Raw genomic sequence first — 19,144 nt, forward strand, 5'->3', positions numbered from 1 at the left:
AGTTACATTAATTCATATAGAGAGAAGTAGAAAAAATAATAAATAAAACAACATAAATGGAAAAAGTAAAAAAAAAAAACCTGAATACCATATAATTATAATGACCAAACTTGGCATGGAAAGAGAGTTGAGAAAATTTTATCTCTCTGCCTTCCTTGCAGAGATGGTAAGCTAAAGGTATGAATCATTGCATAAAATGTTATACATGGTTAAGGTGTTGGTTAGTTTTGCTAAAATGTTTTTCTCCCTTTCTCTTTTAATCTTTGTTACCAGGCTTATAATGGAGGAGGAGTAGGAAGGATATTACATATTAAGTTGCCTATTTATTTGGAACTTATTGTAGTAGATGGCTAAAACTGTTAGTCTAAAGTTACTTTCTAGAAAACTTTTTTTTTTCAGTTTTGTCATCAGTTCTTGTTGAACAGAGGGTCCTTACCTAACAGTTGTTCTTTCATCTTGGGTTTATAAATTGTCAGTCCCTTTCCAAAGCCTCTTAGCTATAAAAAAAAAAAAAAACCCACATAACTATGTCTTTTCTACAAATTTGGTCCATGATCAACAAAAAATGTTTCTTCTGATTGAAGTTATTTAGCTATTTTCCTTTAATTTTTGGTTAGGATTTTGCCATGTACGGGGATATAAATATTCAAATTCACAATGTTTAGATCTGTTGCAGGAATGAATTTTTGTAATGTGAAAATATTTTTGAATTGGTATTGACATTTTAGAATACTGCTATAATACAGATAACAACAGTAAGCCATGTTTCTTTCATTCTGTCTCCCAGTCTGCTCACTGCTTACAACTAACTAACTGTTTCTAGGTTTGGTATCTTTTGTTTTTGTTTGGGTATAACCTTTTGGTGCCAGATACACATTTCTAAGAAAGCACTGGCACACACCCCTTAGGTTTGTGGGAATCAATTCAAGAATCCATGCTCCAAAATAAATAATTTGGATTTGATTTGAACAGCAAGCCTAGCTTTTTCCCACTGCCTGTTGCTTCAAAGCCAGCACTGACGCGAGGCGGATGCTGACACAGCAACATAGTGTATACTTGCCTCGAAAAAGAGGGTTGCATTCGAGGGAATTTTGGGGACGCTGCCAGCAGAGCCATATGCATATTCTGGTTTACACAGTAAGTGGCAGATCTCTCCCTTCTTCATGGTGGCAACTCCAATGTCCCATGCCTTGATAACCTGGCCTAAGAGAAAAGAGAAGGCTATTGAAAGCTACATTCTTTTATTCAATAAGATATTTTTTAGTTCTTGGAATATCAGATGCATACCAATACACCCACAGCAATTATGCAAATATAAGACTGTGATATACACTGTCAGTGAAAATTATTGATATTAGGAGTCAGTGTGAGGAAGACAGAATATGACTATAAGGATTTCTATAAGCTGCGATATATTCTTGAATGAAGAAAGCTGAAAGTAGATATTCAAATTCCCAAACCTCTAGGTAGCTGACTTAGATTAACTCAATCTCAGGAAATTTATGAAATTTAACCAGCTAATAATGATCACTGCTTATCAGTGGAGAACAATATTTTGTTGTGTTCAGGTCTAGACCAAGTTCAGACCATTTTGGAAAGAAGTGAAGCTATAGTTTCATAATTATGGCTTTTTTATTGTATATTTTATTTGGCCTGGGATTTCATTGATGTAGAGTTCCCAGTGAGAAATTTTCTCTATCAATACAAATTGGCCCCTTTTCTGTACCTTCTTATACTTTTAGTTGTCAGGAGCACTTACAGGTCAAGAGATTTGCTGGTTTATCAGAAGCAGGACTCAAATCTTTTTCATGGCTCTAGGGCCTGCTTTATCCAATGTGATGCTGTCTGTCTAATAGCCACACCTATCTCATATGAAATCCTACACTTTCTTCAGATGAATGAAAAGATTTATTGACAAATAAGTAAATATGATTTATTTCTTTTCTGAGCTGTCTTTTTTTCAAAACTTTTTTTCACAGTTCAATAAGTAGAGACCATGTGACACTCAATTATTTATTGAATTCCGTATGTATAGCTTTTAATTTGCTCAATATGGCATTAAGAACCCACAGTGTACAACAAAATATTAGTGTGAGAGGAGGAGTTTAGCAGGAGTTGGGAGCAACAGAAAGATATAATAGTAGTAGAAAAAAGAAACTGTTTTAAAAAGGAGCTTAAAATCTAGATAGACAAAAGTCAAATCTATAACTAGAGAATATGACAAAGAGATATGGAATACAAATTCATGTAAGTTCTGTGCAATACAAAGCTGAGGAGTAGTCAGTGTGGGGTGATTAAATTAAGAGAATAACTTCTTATAGAACTGAGTGGTTCAGACAAGACCCTTCAAAGTATATTATCCTAAGAACAATTATGTAATCCTAATATTAAATCAATCAAACATTTATTAAGTACCTACTCTGTGTCAAGCATTGAGAAACAAAGACAAAAAATGAAACAGTTCCTGCTCTCTAGGAACTTAAATTCCATTGGAAGAAACATATACATTTAAGTGTGTGCAAAGTACATACAAAATTAGTTATAAAATTTCAATGGTTATACAACTGATAGTGTGACTAATTTAATTTTCTATTTTGAAAGCTTCCTGCTTGTTAAAAAAAAAGATTTGTGCTTTAACTTCAATAGTATCTGTATTGTCCACTATATTTGTCCTGAGTTTTTAAAATTTTTTTAATGTTTTTTTGGAAGGGAAGTTTTAAAGGAAGCAACAGACATGGATTAACAGATAAGTTAGACAATATTCCAAGTGGGGTAGAACAGTATGAATAAAGAGAAATAATCAGAGATGAACAAAACAGTTATGGGTAACCAATTATCAATTAACTTAAGACCTACACAAAGTCCTATATTGTCTCCTTATAGGTGGAGGTAATGTTGGATTTTTGAAGGCCTCAACCAATAAGTTATAAACTCTGTTAAGTACAATTATGCTAGAAAGATTTTAAGTGTGGTCCTGAAAAAAAAAACTGAGTCTGTTTATTTTAGCTAAGGACAACAAAGAGGCTCAACACCTATAGAATGACCACATGGTGATAAATTCTTTGGTAATGGAAACTCAGGAAATAAAGAAAATTGTAAAATAGTCCTCAACTGTATGCAGCCCTCTGTAATTTTCAAAACAAACATTTTTGGTGCCTTTTGTTTTTATATTAATCATTTGAACTTTCTCCCCTGCAATAATAAACCCCTTTTTTTGTGACCAAAAACCCCACCAAAACAGTAAAGTGGCCATAGCTAACTACATATACTCTTTCTATTCTGATTATCTATCTCTCTGCCAAAAGAGGAGAGAGATATATTTCATCATTTATTGTCCAGGACCTCTGCTGTTTTTCATTTACTCAAAGTTTACCTTTATTTATAACCATAACAATATGGTTAGTTTGATCTTAATTGGGTTATGTGACCAAAAATTTGGAGGATTGGACATTTTTTCCAATCCTTATAACCTCTCAAGCCTCTCCAAAATGAAAAATTTTGTACAAGAGATAAAAGCTTCAGCTGCTTCCATGTTTTAAAACACCAAGAACGCCAGGAAGGTAAAAATCTGTGACTAACAACAGAAAATTCTAATATCTAATTCCTAATATGCTCAAATTGGCATTTCCTCTCTGCCACCATGCTCTGGCAAGGCTACACAAGCTAACACACTGGTTTGCAAGAGAACTCTGCTCTCCTTATCCCTTTTCCTCCTTGCCACAGACAAAAGGCAGAAGTTTGCTCTGGCTAGACTTGCAACTTGGCAGCACCTTGTGCTGCAATGGAACTATGAGGAAGGGGAAACTGGGAGAGAATAGCAATCCCTCTAAGCCTGGGGTAAAGCCCACCATCCAATTGTCCCCCCAGAAATTACTTAGGACTGAGACAAAACCTGAATTTCCCAATGTAGAAGGAAGGTGACTCAGCTTTGAGATACAGTTCCAAGAGGAATCATGATTAAAAGGGGAAAGAGTCAGAAAATGAATAATAGGAGAAAAAAATTTTAAACATCAAGAAAAAGAAAACTCAGTTAAAAATCTTGAACACAAACAGAAAAGGCATTAGTAATTGAAGACAATATGACCTTTAAATTAGCTGAATGAGTCTAGATATATTTTTTAAATTTTTATTTAATTAAAAAAATTTTTTCCATGGTTACATGATTCTCGTTGTCTCCTTCCCCTCTTCTCTCCCTCCTTCCTGGGGTTGACAAGCAATTTCACTGGGTTATATGTATATATTATCACTCAAAGCCTATTTCTATATTATTAATTTTTGTAATAAAGTAATTTTTAAAACCAAAACCGCAAATCATATACCCATATAAACAAGTGACAAATAATATTTTTCTTCTGGATTTCTACTCCCACAGGTCTTTCTTCTAGATATCTTTGAATAAATATTGTAAGACAAAGGAAAATGAATTGGTATACAATTGGTCAGATACTGGCTATCTTAACTATTGCAGTGTTCTTACTATAAAATAACTGTAACTTATGCACCAATACTGACCACAGAAAATGAAGAAGTAGAAATGTTCTATGAAGAACATGATAACTTTCCTAAATCAAATTTAGTGACTTCAGTGCAAAGGTAGGAAGAGGTAAGGTCAAGAGAGATTAAAACATATTGGAAATTATGGATGGGGAATAAAAGAGTTGAGAGGGGTCTAAAACTTGTAGATTACACAAAAGCTTCACAATTATACTTTTATTTTAGAAAAGAACTGGAAAATGCTGAATATGGCAAGTATTGAATAACATCACACACAAAAAAAGAAACTGATAACTTTCTAGATAGAAATAATCATTATAAATGTGGAGAGTCATTCCAGAATCAGTTTTTCATGTATCATTTACTTATTAGAGCAAAGACCAAAAGTAATACTGTTATAGATGATATTGATCTTGGTAGTTGTTATTAATGATATGGCCAGATGATATTGATCATCTAACTGTTAGGGTCACCTGGTGGTAGATGAAATATGAAGCTGCGAGACACAGTGTAATCCAACAACTATTTATTAATTATTATCAGGAGAGGTAGGGAAAGAACAAGGAGGTAGAGATATAAAGGTTATCTTAAATCTAAACTGTTTCTAACTATTCCCAAACCCCAACTATCCCGCAAGGGATTTCTTCTTGTTTACCAAAGGCAAACCTCCTTAAAATCTATTCTATTGCTGTCTATCTAAACCCCGAATCTATCTTTCTAACCTTATTCTAATATATAAATTTAAATATAATTAACCTCCTTAAATATTTGTTAAATCAACAAACTGCTTCAGACTGTCAAAATTGCAAAATAAAAGGGCATAATCACCAATTAAAATAATTTCTTGAAGTGTTTTGTTTGTTCTAATAAGTCCAAAAATATCTTAAAAGTACCTTAAGTCAACACATACTTGACTTATTTGCCAAGAAGAGATAAATAACAGTTAAAGCCAGGAACTATGTACTTAGAATATAAACTTGTTTGTAAAATCTTATGAAGGCTCAATTAACCAACAAGCATTTATTTTGTGCCAGGTACTGTACTAGGTGCTAGGGATACAAACACAAAGAATGAAACAATCTCTATCCAAGTAGCTGGTGGAAGATTATCACTTTATAAAATAGAGAGAAGTAATGTAGACTAAAAGCCAATTTTTTGCAAGAGGCCCAACTAAGTGAAATCACTGAGAATACTTATAGATGAAAACTAGAAGGATTAGAAACAGAAGAAGGATGGGAAAGATCTACAAAACTTATTATGTTAAACCCTCTCCACTACCAAAGGATGTAGTATCCTTTTACTCTAATATGACAATCTGTGATAAGTTTACAGATAAGAGTAGAAATGGCAATGATAGTAAAGGCGACTGGATTAAACTAAGTGACACAACTACAATGGTAAAAAGGCATACTTTGCTAGTGTATCTGAAAGAAGGAAAGAAACCAAAGAAGGGAGGGGAATTTTATACTATTTTAATACCAAAAAAAGGTAATTAAGAGAATAACTACCAATGTGCTACCTATTCCATCTACAAACAAATCTAGGAATAATATACAAGTGGGAGGCTATGTTATAAAATGGATAAAAAGTCAACCATAAGAGTCAGGAAGAGTAGGGTCACATCCTGCCTCTCACATATTCTGACTGTTCGACTCTTGAGCAAATCACTTAATCTCTCAGTGTTCTAGGAAGTTCTTTAAGATATTCTAGGAGGCAGCTGGGTGGCTCAGTGGAATGAGAGCAAGGCCCAGAGATGGGAGGTCCTGGGTTCAAATTTGGCCTCAGACAGTTCCTAGGTGTGTGACCCTGGGCAAGTCACTTGACCCCCATTGCCTGGCCCTTACCACTCTTCAGTCTTGGAATCAATACACAAATTCTAAGAGGGAAGGTAAGGGTTTTAAAAAAAGACTTATTCTATAAATATTTTTAAACCCTTATTGGCTCCAAAGCAGAATGGTAAGGTCTAGGCAATGAGAGTTTAAGTGACTTACCTAGGGTCACATGGCTAGTAAATGTTTGAGGTTATATTTGAACCCAGGATTTCCCATCTCTAGGCCTAGCTTTCAATCCACTGGGCCATCGAGCTGCCCCCTCTTTAAGAATTATAAATTGTAGAGCTATTGCTGATCTTAATTGGTAGAATTTCTTCACTGGGAACCAATGAGATCAAAAGCAAATGATACATGTTAATCCAGGGTATTTTTGATGAAATTATTAGTAGGGGTCAGGCTTTCACAAATAATGTTTTTTAGTATAACAAATCTTTATCATTACACAAGTGCCTGAAAGATATAAAGAATAAAAGATCATACTGTGCTTATTATTTGTTGATTTAAAAAAAAAAAGTATTTTCATTTAGTAGAGGAAAATGCCCTTGAAAGTCTAGTCTTCCAACAAAGTTTTACATATATTAAAATTATAAATTTTATTTAATATTTATATTTAATATTTAAATAAATAAAGTATTTATATTTAATATTTAAATTGTAAATAAAAAAACTACATTCTTTGAAAGTTATAACAACAGAGATAATAGTTCAGGGACCTGATCATTACTGTCAGGCATGGCATAAAACAGGGAGATATGCTCTCACAAAAGATATTCACTATTAAATATCGGCATAGTGTTTAAATTGAAGAGAGATTCCCTTTCAATGATGAAGTATTCCAGAAGGTTCCTGCTTATGGATGACTATTGATTACATCAAGCCCCCAAACAATGCAGTATTTCCCAGAAAAGATCCATAATCACGACTACTCAAAATTATGGCTTAACTATCCTTAGATGAAAAATGAAACAGATAAATGTCTATAACCTAGATTATGATGTACAATCCATAAAGCTTATATACTGGTGTGTCTACATATGAATAAAATATATATTATACATATGTGTCTATATAAATACTAACACATGTATTTGACAGTCACTTAAAATGGATAAGAAATTGGGCTCAGAATGAAATTGAATGGATTACTTTAGAGAAACTGCAGAGTTCCCTTAATGACCCTGACTATAAAGACTTCTCTTTTAATACCAATATTCTACCTATATTGTTGTTTGGCTAGTTATAGATAACTAGAGACTCAGAAAAACTGGAAATGAGTATCACTTAGAGGGCAATGGCGTGGTACATGGCAGGTGTAAGCTGGATCCAATACATAAAAAAAAAATAAGGTACTATCAAGAAAAACTAGAAGGAAGGCTGACATAAAACAAATGTATGATTCAAAAAGAAGATGGGCTAGTTAGGAAGAGTGAAATATACAATGAACATCTAATTTTTCTGTTGGCATAATCATGATGTCATGAGAAAATGAGGATACACTGGATGTCTTAGGAGGTAGACATGAACAAAAAGTGCACAATGGTGGCTGGCATGGAAGGGTTAAGAACCACATTACTGCACAGCATATTGATGTAGGTGAGATTGAACACTTCTGTAAAATTCCCCAAACAGTGGAGACTCATTTTCAAATAAGGAGTAAATTAAACTACTGATTGGCAAAATCCAGATATGACCCTTTCAAGTGTCTGAGCAATTTACAATTGGAACCACAAAACTGGTTGTGGGCATCATACTAGATAGACTCTGATACTGTTAGACTACTCTTTCCTGTTCTGTCAATGATTTTCTTTAAAGAATTGACTGTGGATTATAATGGGCCAGGTAGAATTTTTTTTAAACATGATTTTATTTGGTCATTTCCAAACATTATTCATTGGAAACAAAGATCATTTTCTTCCCGCCCCCCCCCCCCCCTCCCATAGCTGACATGCGATTCCACTGGGTATCACATGTGTCTTTGATTCAAACCCATTTCCATGTTGTTGGTATTTGCATTAGAGTGTTCATTTAGTGTCTCTCCTCAGACATGTCCCCTCCACCCCTGTAGTCAAGTTGTTGCTTTTCCTCGGTGTTTTTACTCCCACAGTTTTTCCTCTGCTTGTGGATAGTGCTTTTCTCTTCGATCCCTGCAGATTGTTCAGGGACACTGCATTGACACTAATGGAGAATTCCATCACGTACGATTGTACCAGAGTGTATCAGTCTCTGTGTATTAGAATTTTTTTAAAAACAGATGTTACATTGCCCCTTTTAGAGAATCTATTCAAACAATTATTGAATAGTTTGCCTTAGTATTTATAAATTGGAAAGCATAACTCCCATAAATTAACTGATTAATACTTAAGTCAAATTATCACATGCTTTTATCTTTGAGTTTTTGTTAAAGTTTTATTAAGTTAAATCTCTAATGACACCAACTCTAACAGGTTCTGAAATATGCATATTTTAAAATGCAGAGTTTTCACAAAGGTTTTGTATTGTTTTTGCCTTGAATACTTTGGGTGAGGTACAATAGCAATAATATACCTCTTAGTAATTTCCATCCAGTGTCTATCCTCTGGGACTAAGCTGAATAAGTCTAACTGCTATTCTATACAACAACCCTTTAAATGATAGCAACTGATATCATGTCCTGCCCCCAAGTCCTCCAGGCTAAACATAGGAAATTCCTCCAAACAATACTCATATGGCATGATTTCAAGTCATTTTACCATCCCGGATTACAGTGTGCTATCAGTTTAGAGCAAGATCTGGAGCTGGATCAGTATCTAGGAAATCCACGCACAAGAGACACAAAAGGAGAAAAGTCTAGATTAATATCTTGGAAACAAAGAGCTTAGGGTCTTGCAGAAGGCCAATTTGTTAAGCATAATAATAATTAATTATGTAGTAACATTTTTGCAGCTGAGGAAGTCTCCAGGTGTAACGATTTTTCGTGCCACTGGACCCAGGCTTCCAACGCCGAGAGAGCGGGACTGTCTCTGTGCACCGACTTTTCCACTTAAATCTCCTTCACGCACAAGTGTCTTTGTGCAAAGCGCACAAAGACAATCGTCATCCTCGGTTACCAAGAGACTACTACTACTATAGTAACATTTTAATAATAATATAAATAATAAATATGAATAAGTATAATAAGTATTATAGTAAAGAAATTGTAGGATCAAGGAAGAAAATAACTTCCTGACCAAAAAGATTTTTACAATTCAACAAGTGATAGGGGATTTGCAAATGTACGATTCTGATTACATTAAAATAGAAAAAGTAAAATTCTACAAAAACAAAACCAATAGTTAAAATTAGAAGGGCAACAGTTGCAACAAGAAGGTCTCATTTCCAAGCAATAAATAAGGAATTGATTCAAATATATACAAACAAGAATCATTCTCTAATAGATAAATGGTCAAAGGACATGAACAGACAATTCTCAAAGGAAGAAATCAAAGCCATAAAAAACAAAATCTTCCAAATCACTATGAATTAGAGAAATGAAAATAAAACCAAATCTGAGGTTCTGTTTCATGTCTATCAAATTGGTAAAAATGAAAAAAAAGTAAAATGACAGTTGCTGGAGGGGCTATCGGTAAACAGACCTCCTAATACACTAGTGAAGGACCTATGCATTGGTTCCGCCATTTAGGAAAGCAATTTGAAACAATACTCTAAAAATTACTAAATAGTGCATACTTTTTGACTCTACTATACCTCTACAGACCTATATCTTAGAGGATGAAAAGGATGAAAAGAAAAATGAAGGGAGAAAAGATCCATTTCATTCCCAGCTCAACTTACTTTCTGGACTGCTCTACCTATCTAACAGTTGCCTTACCCATTTAACTCACTGCCCCATCCACTTTGTAGCTCCCCTTCATGGTTTGTCTTTAGCTTTTAGAATGTAAGCTTCTTGGACTTAACAGAGTTGTCAGGCACAAAGTAAATGCTTAATAAATAGGTTGAGTTATAATGTTTTAATGACACAACTATTTTAAAACCATTTCTGTGGAAATGGCTTTATCTACAATATGCCTATTCTTTTATTTTTTTACTTTTTTAACCTGAAGATACAAAAGTGGTAGACTTGAGAGTTCAAATGTGAGTTTTGTTTTTTTGGGAGGGAATATGTCTAATAAGACAATTTGTTTTGCTTGACTATATATTTTTGTAGCAGGTTTTGTTTTTCTTGCTTTCTCAATGTAAGGGAAGAAAGAGAGAGGAGTGAAGCTGGAAGTTAAACAAAATTTAAAACAACATAAACTTCCATCAAATATTTTCCATTTCTGACTCTTTCCCTAAATTCCTTTTGTACTTATTATGTATAGTGCAATTTGCTGAATTATAGTAAGTAGTATTTTGGATTTCGCCATTATTTGTAAATACTATAACTTCTAGTTTTATTATTGGCTTAGTCTTCCCAACATGACTAAGTTCTTTGTGGATATGGATTTCATCTTGTTTCAGGTAACCCTTACAGGACCTGGTGCATATAAAAGATATAAAATACATTTTAATTGTCACCTTATGTGGAAATGTAATTATCTAAAGACACAAAATAACTTTAAAATAAAGCAAAAAAACCTCTGAGAATTAATGACATTATACACTGAGTTCACAATCCAGTTTGTCAGTTCTGAATAACCCACGATAGGGTCAATTTGTCTTCTAATAGTCATATTTAAATATAATTTGAGGCTGTGGGGTAGATTAAATTCTCAGTAGGTATTCTCCCACCTCCCCACATCCAAGTAATGATTGCTCAGGGAGATAAAAATTAGAGGGAATATTTTTACATGTATAGGTATGGACCTTACTTGAACAGTCCTTAGATCTTATCCAATTCTTAGAATGTACTTAACACATTTCATGGAATAGGCATTTAATAAATATTTAATGATTGCTATAGGATAATCACTATTCTAGATGAATGCCTATTTCCATTCCCGTTTACATTTTCATTACTATTTAGGGACAGGACTTATAATCTTATTACTATAGAGAATTCTTCCAGTGTATGCCTCCTTCTACCAATGTTTGTTGGTACTTTCTTCCAGTGTCCCAAGAAGTTAAGTGACTTGTCTAGGGTCATAGGACCAGCACATTCAAAAGCAGGACTAGAACCCAGGCTTTCCTGGTTCTTAAGACAAACCCTCTATTCCATACCGATTCTTTTCATTTACTATAATTTATTCTCAACTACTTACAGTGAAAGGGAAGCTATGGTATGCACTTAGTTCCAAAATAACAAAAGTACCATATATTTGCATATTTTTTTCCTCTTTTCTCTTTAAAATTCAGTCAATCTCAACCATACCCTCAAAAAGCTCACTGTACATGAAGGAAATAATATACAAATGACTATGTGTATATATACATATACATATATATATATATATATATATATATATATATATATATATACACACACACACACACACACATAAACACACAGTACAAATGGGTAGGTAATCTCATAGGGAAGGCACTAGTAATAACAGGAACCAGGAAAAGCCTGAAGAAAATGAGATTTGAGCTGAGTGTTGAAGCTAGGAATTCTAAGAGTCAGAGGTGAGAAGTGAGAACATTCAGGTATACAGGCAGTGCAAAAGGCACAGAGATGAGAGAGGAAGCAAGTAAGCTAGTATGGTTGGACTTTAGAATGTGGAAGGGGCCAGGTTGTGAAAAACTAAACAAGGGACTTTTTATTTGATCATGGAGGGAATAGGAAGCCACTAGAGTCTGAGTGGGATGAGGTATGACACAACCCTGTGCTTCAGGAAAATCACTTTGCCAACTGCAGAGAAGAGAGACTGGAGTGGAGAAAGACTTGAATGTGGGAGACCAATTGGGAAGTTCTTAATACTCCAAATGTGAGGAGGTAAGTATTCATTTCATTTAACAAACACTAAGGGAATACTATGTGCAGATCATAGTTTGTGGTGTGAGGGAAGATAGGAAAGAAAATATCAAGACAGAAATCAAGGTTCCTGCCCTCATAGAGACTGGAGGTCTTCATGTAATTATATGACAGGTTGCCAAAAACCTCAGAAACACCAAGGAAGGCCTGATCAAAGGACTGGAATAAGCATCAATGACTTTGTTTACCCAAGTCAAGGAAGTGGGTCAAGTTCTAGTAATAACTCTTTAAATATGATCACTAAGACTTTAGAGAAGATAGAAACATGATGTAGCTGCAGAGTTCCCAGAATCTTCTGGTTTGATTTTTTGATAGGAGCAATAAGGATGATTTACCCCACAAATTACCTCCCTCTTGGAACCGTTCATAAGGGACCCCAGCCATAATCACTTCATTCCTGTGAAGCTCAAATCCCTATCCAGATTTCTCTACTTCACCAGTTGCCTTACCCCTGCCAGGATACCTTTTCTTCTCTGGACTTCCCTCCACCTTTCCAGCTCCCTTTAACATGTTGTCTTCCTTCATTACAAAATAGGCTTCTTGAGAAAGATATTATTCTTATTTGCTTGTATAAGCTCTAGGATTTATCTCCAGTACCAGACACATGGTTCCAGGCACTTAATAAGCTTGTGCTCTCTCTGTCTCTGTCTCTTCATCCATCCATCTACCTAATTTAGTGATAAAATACCAGCTTGGAGGAAAAGAAGTGGCTGGAGAGGAATGAGAACATTTATATAAGTAAATATGATCATAAATAATTTCTATTTGGCTTTTGGAATGTGTTTTTTGGTTTATATTTGAACATGGGTATGTCTGATATTCTGGGAATTTACTTCAAAATAAATAGATGGAACTATACTCTGAAGTCTTGATTCAGGAGAGCTGGGAAATGGTCCAGTTTCCTGTTCTATCCTTTTTGACTCCTCCCTAAAACCCACTTGATGCTGGCATCAGACCACACTTTCAGATTTGACTTTCAACTTTTCCCTAGAGGAAGGGAGGTTAAGTGTTTTGGTTTCAAAGTGCTTCTTTGCCTACAAGGTAAAAACTGGGAGTTCAGGTATCAAAATATATATAGTAAAAGGCAGTTATAACCTTTGCTGATTGAGGTATGTTGAATCATTTCTGTTAAGACATTCTTTAAAGCATACCATTCTCTCTTTTTGGGAAAAACTGGGGTTGATGGATCTAGAACACTGTATAAAAGATCAGATTGGGTTGATGAGTTGGGTAGTTATGCTAACCTGGTTTCCACCTTTTTTTTATTCTTGGTTCTTAGGGATGGCTCTTTCAGGAAGGGAGTGGGAGAGGCTATATTTGGAAATGAAAATAAGGCACAAGTGAAAGCTATCAATATGAAAAAGGCTCTGAACTTTCACCAGGATGAGTAAGTCTTCTTTGACATATAACACAACCACATTATGACTTGTAGCATGATATTTGAGAATTGCGAGGGTGAAAAATTCTTCACCTTGTGGCCAACCTCATAATGAACCTTGGCAAATTTAGTTAGGTTGGTCCTCAGACTACAAATATATACTTTCTTTCATGGTTATATTTGAAGCCATTTCAATTTGGCATAGAACTTGGCAAAGCTTATGCTTCACTGTTATGCAGAGTAAGAATAGGTCACCTCAATACCCAACATCAAAGTCATCAAAATGGGACTTTTATAAAAGAAAAATATAATGGGGGCTATGAGTTAAGTATAATTTATGTCCCCTCAAGCTAACATTATACTTTCTTTCTGCTGAAAAGAAGCAGAGTTATACTTATGATGACCTTATATGTGGGGTGTTCAGGGAGGATTAGCACCCCTGGGGTAAGGATTTACTGAGCCCTTTTCAGGATTGTTTCTCCACTTTGGGCATCTATCATTCACTTAGTTCTCACCTGTGGCTCCAAAAAACTATAGCATACTTAGCAGGTACATCCTGGCAAGACTGTCTTGGCAGGCAAACTAAACCAGGTTAAGGGTAACAAACCAACAGACCTCAAACCCACCCTATTGGTGAGTTAAGGGAATGTCTACCCTAAGCATGTGAAGATTTCCCCTGGTGGAAGGGGGGCCAAGAAGGCAGCTGAAGTAAATGCTGAGGAATGCTTAGAGCTTGGTCAGACCTCTTGGAACAAGGTCATCCACCGCATCTTGGGACATCACAAGTCACTCTGACTTCTGTCTTGTCACTGGACTTTGATGACTCTGAAAGGGAGAGTGAAGCTGACAACTGTGCAACTCTACTTCACTTAAATCTAATTCAGGTTAAAGTTAAGACATCATTCTGTGGTGTCATTGGTTCTCTTCAAAAATGAAGGATGAACTACAACATCTTATGTGTTCAGCAAAATATCCCATTTGATTAATTTGCCTACTGTGTACTGAATAATGAGCACCTAGTCATATTCTGGGCAGCTAGGTGACACAGAAGATAGAGTGCTGGGTTTTTCTGGGTTCGAATCTGGCCTTGGATACTTTCTAGCTTTATAACCCTGGGAGTCACTTAACCTGGTTTGCCTCAGTTTCCTCATCTGTAAAATGAGCTGGAGAAAGAAATAATCCATTACTGTATTTTTGCTAAGAAAACCCCAACTAGGGTCAGAAAGAGTTGGACATGACAATAATAATCATATATTGTCTAGATGATTATTTCACAAGTATATGCCTTATTTCTCTCACCAGCTAGAAGAGATCCTATAGGTAATGACAGTATCTTGTAGGCTCATTGTATCTACCAATGCACTAGACGAAGAGTTGATGTTCAATAAATATTTGCCAATTAAGGACTATGTCCATAAAACTGAATGATGCACCATGGAGGATATAATTATGTGTATTCAACTTGCATAGATGCTATATGCTCTAGACTCTTCATCCTTCACTAAAACATCAGGATCATGGAGTCAGACACTTAAATTTTTGTCTTGGTATTTTCAATATTTTTCATAGTACCTTGAATATGGCAAATCCTCAATAAGTGTTAGTTGAATTTAATGAGATAAAATATGCCAAATTAAATGGAGAAACAAAATATATGGCAAAAAAACACACAAATTCCTTATATCTAAAATCACAAAGCAGGAACTCAATAAATGTTTGGTGAAAAACATAGAAATGTTCATTGCTAGATTTTAAAGCTAAAAAGGTCCTCATGTTAGGTGGAATAATTTTCTCATTTTATAGATGAGGAAACTAAGGCTTAATGTTATTCAAATAATAAGACTTGGGAGTCAAACCCATATCTTCTGACTCCAAACCCAATACTCCATTATACCATATTTTCTTTCCTTCTTAAAAGGCATTTTGGATTAAGGCAGAGGCAAGAGGGTAAAGTAGCAGAAAGAAGAACAGCTGAAATCCCCACAAATCTTCCACCTTGTATAGAAATCCAAGTTAAAAAAAATCACAGTGAGTCATTTTTTCAGCTGAAGCCAACATAGAGAAACAGACCAAGAGATCTGCAGACAATGAAGCCTGGGTACAGCCAGGAATTGCTGTGTCAAGTATTCTACTACAAGGAAGAGCTGTATATCATAGCAGGAAAATGTCCCAAGTCCCACATGGTGGCCTAAACTTGTGCAAGGCACAGGAAGAAGAGTCATCTGGCAATGCTCTTGTTTACTATCTAGTCACAGATCCAAGGCAGTCTGAGAAGGGAACCTGTGCCTAGGGATAGGGTTCTAGGGCAAGAAGTGGTTGTGGGCCCCAGGTTGAATATGGAGAAAGGAGCAAATTCAGAAGCAAGTAACTGCTATGTAGTTCTGACCTCAGGATCAAAGGAGTGTGGGGGTCTCAGTTGTAGCTTCTAGCAAGAACTGAAGCTTATGGCAAAATAACCAGGGCAGGAATGTTAAAACATAGAATAACTTGCAACCTTTTCACTCTGAATCAAAAAGGCTTTTCAGCTAGATGACAGTGGCTGAATCTAGTAGCAGTCAATTAAACAAAAAGGGAAAGCCCACAGTCTCCAACTAAGGTCAGAAACCTGCAGAGTTCAGAGTAGGAGGGCAGTGATCTAACTTCATGGATCAGAATACAGAAGCAGCTATGGGAGTGGGGAGGGAGGAGAGGAAGGAAAGAACTTGAATCATGTAACCATGGAAAAACACTCTAAATTAATTAATTAAATAAATAATAATAATAAAAAAGAATACAGTAGCAACACAGAAAGCTTGCAGGTACCTAGGCTGAGCTAGGTCCCTGAGATCTTGTAATAATATAATGTTCAATAACCCAATAAAGAAGCATAGAAACTAGCCCAGACATTCCTTCCAGAAGTACAAAGAGCTAACTCTTACATAAAGTCTGAAGTCAAGATGCAGGCTAGAAGAATGGTTAACAAAAGAAGACTCCAATCATAAAAAGCTATTATAGTGATGGTGAGAGGAATGTACAAGACACAAACCCAGAAGGAGAGTATGACTCTAAAACATCTACAAGCAAAGCTTAAAAAAAAAAAAACCACAGATCAGGCAAAAGTTTTAAAACATTTTAAAACTATGTTTTAAAAAATGAAATGAGGGCATTGGTGGAAGAAATTAAAAAAGAAATTAGCGCTATGAAAGAAAAAAAAATTGGAAAAGGAATTAATAGCTTGGCATAAAAGGTACCAAATCTCACCCAAGCAATAAACTCCCTGAAAATTAGACTAGATCAAATGGAAGATAATGACTCCAATCAATAATAAAAATATTAAGATAAGATCAAAATAAAAAAGAAGGAAATTCGAGGTATGTCACAGCAAATACAAACTGACCTGGAAAACAAATTGAGGAGGGATAATTTAAGAATCAAAGGACTACCTGAAAGCCATGATCAAAGGGGATGGGGGAAAGGAGAAGAAACTAGACATTGTATTTCAGAAATCATAATTTTAAAAGGACTGTTCAGATCTCTTAGAATCAGAAGGCAAAATGAGGATAGAAAGAATATACTAGTTACTTTCTGAAATAAATTTAAAAAATAAAAAATTCACAGGAACATCATAGTCAAAATTTGGAGTTTTTAGGTCAAAGAAAAACTGCGGCAAACAGAAAGAATTGAGTATTGAGGAGTCACAATCCAGCTTCAGGGGTCATCACCATAAAGAAGAATAAATCTGGGATACAATATTTCATATGACAAAGGATGCCTTATAACCAAGAATAACTCACACAGGAAAAATTGAGTACAATCCCACGAAGGGAGTAAAAATCAATCTTTAATGAAATAGAAGACTTCCAAGTATAGGAACTTTGGAGTGTAAACATAGGAGTCAAGAGAAACATCAAAAGATAAAAATGAACAATAATAAGGGGATAAGGGATAAACTGTTTGCACTCTTAATATGAGAAGATTCTGCATGAGCATTCTCATAATCCTATCTTCAGGGGTTGTAGAGTTTTTTTTTTTCAGAAATATTACTTAACACTGAATAGACTATAGTATTATGTAAACATAACTTTTATAATGCCCTGAGGAAAAAATCCATGTGATTCATTTTCTTACAATATTTGCTTTCTTGTGGTGGTCTGGAACTGAACCTACAAAATCTCCAAGGTATAACTGTATTATAAAGTCAGATTACACTTAGCTTTGTCATATAAAAGGATGAAAAACTTCATGTTTTTGTTTGTAGTTGAAGGCTTTGTAAGAAAGGGGTAGACTTGGATATATTTGAAGTCAGAAGAGAAGGGAATATCAGATAGAGGAAGATTGAAAACAGATGAGAAAGGGGAGATGGTTGAGAGGTAAGTCTGCTAGAGAAGAGAGAAGGGTGAGATCAAGGGCATCTAAATACAGAGGCAAGAAAAGAGAGAGTTGGGGATAAGAGACTTTGGGAAAAAGAGAAGAACCGATGAGGTAATGTCTTCAGCTAAGAAAATGGAAGAGAGGAGGTATGGAAGGCCTGAGGAGACAAGAAAAGATTCAGAAAGGTTCTTTGTGATGATAAGAAATCAATTAGTGAAGAATAAAAGGATTTCCTTGTAGCAGTGAGGTAATAAATATATAGTGGATCAGCTTTGGTATGTGACTTCTCCAGTTCCATTCAGCAGAACAGGACAGCAGGAACTGAATTGGTAGATGGTAGAATAATACAGAGTTTGGATTGAGGGGCTTGACAAGGGATAAACAGCAACAAGGCAAGGAGATGGGAAACCTGAGGCCATTATAGATTTGAACTGGTTAACTATAGAGTCAAGGCTAAGAATAGAGAAAAGTGAAGTCAGAGCAGGCATAGTGGTATGAGAAAGCACTGATGGGCAAAGGTATTAGAGACATCAGTAAGGGGAAAGAATACATTTAGAGAGGTAAGGTATAGAGCATCTAGGTGGTACAGTGGTTAGAATGCCAGGACCAAAGTCTTCCTGAGTTCAAGTTCAGCTTCAGATACTTACTAGTTGCATGACCCTGGTCAAGTCACTTTACTTTACTTGCCTCAGTTTCCTCACCTATCAAATGAGCTGGAGAAGGAAGTGGCAAACCACTCCAATTTCTTTGCCAAGAAAACTCCAAATGGGGTCATAAAGAGTCAGACACAACTGAAACAACTGAACAACAAAAAAGGTACAGGGGGATATGGAATAGTAGGAAGTTATGGTTATACAGAAAATGTCAGAGTTGATTTTTTTTTATTAGTCATAGGAGTAGAACACTTGTAGATAATGGTGAGATCCAAAGTGTGACTATGTGGCCACCATATGCAAAGATGAGGTGGAGTAGAAGAGTCGGTTATGTGATTTAAGGAGATTCAGAAATTTAGAGGCTCAGAGGGCTTGAAGGAATATCAATAAAAATGTTGAAGTCTCCAAGAGGGAAGGAATTGAAGAGAAAAGAAAGACAGTCAGGTATTGAGAAAAGGAGGAAGCAGACAAGAGCCACCATAACCTATACAGGGCAAATGAGGGTTTG

General features: G+C 35.3%; 1 protein-coding gene across 11 annotated transcripts in view; it reads right to left on the reverse strand.

Annotated features, from left to right (window-relative positions):
• FKBP5 (FKBP prolyl isomerase 5) overlaps window positions 1–19,144 on the reverse strand; it is a 175,599-nt gene that overhangs the window by 59,456 nt on the left and 96,999 nt on the right. For all 11 annotated transcript variants that reach the window (XM_007483756.3, XM_056818116.1, XM_007483755.3 and 8 more), the window contains one exon: window positions 1,061–1,203. In XM_007483756.3, coding sequence (XP_007483818.1) covers window positions 1,061–1,203 — 143 coding nt within the window. The remainder of the gene's footprint in view (window positions 1–1,060; window positions 1,204–19,144) is intronic.

This window comes from Monodelphis domestica, chromosome 2 (assembly GCF_027887165.1).
Source record: "Monodelphis domestica isolate mMonDom1 chromosome 2, mMonDom1.pri, whole genome shotgun sequence".
NCBI lineage: Eukaryota > Metazoa > Chordata > Mammalia > Didelphimorphia > Didelphidae > Monodelphis > Monodelphis domestica.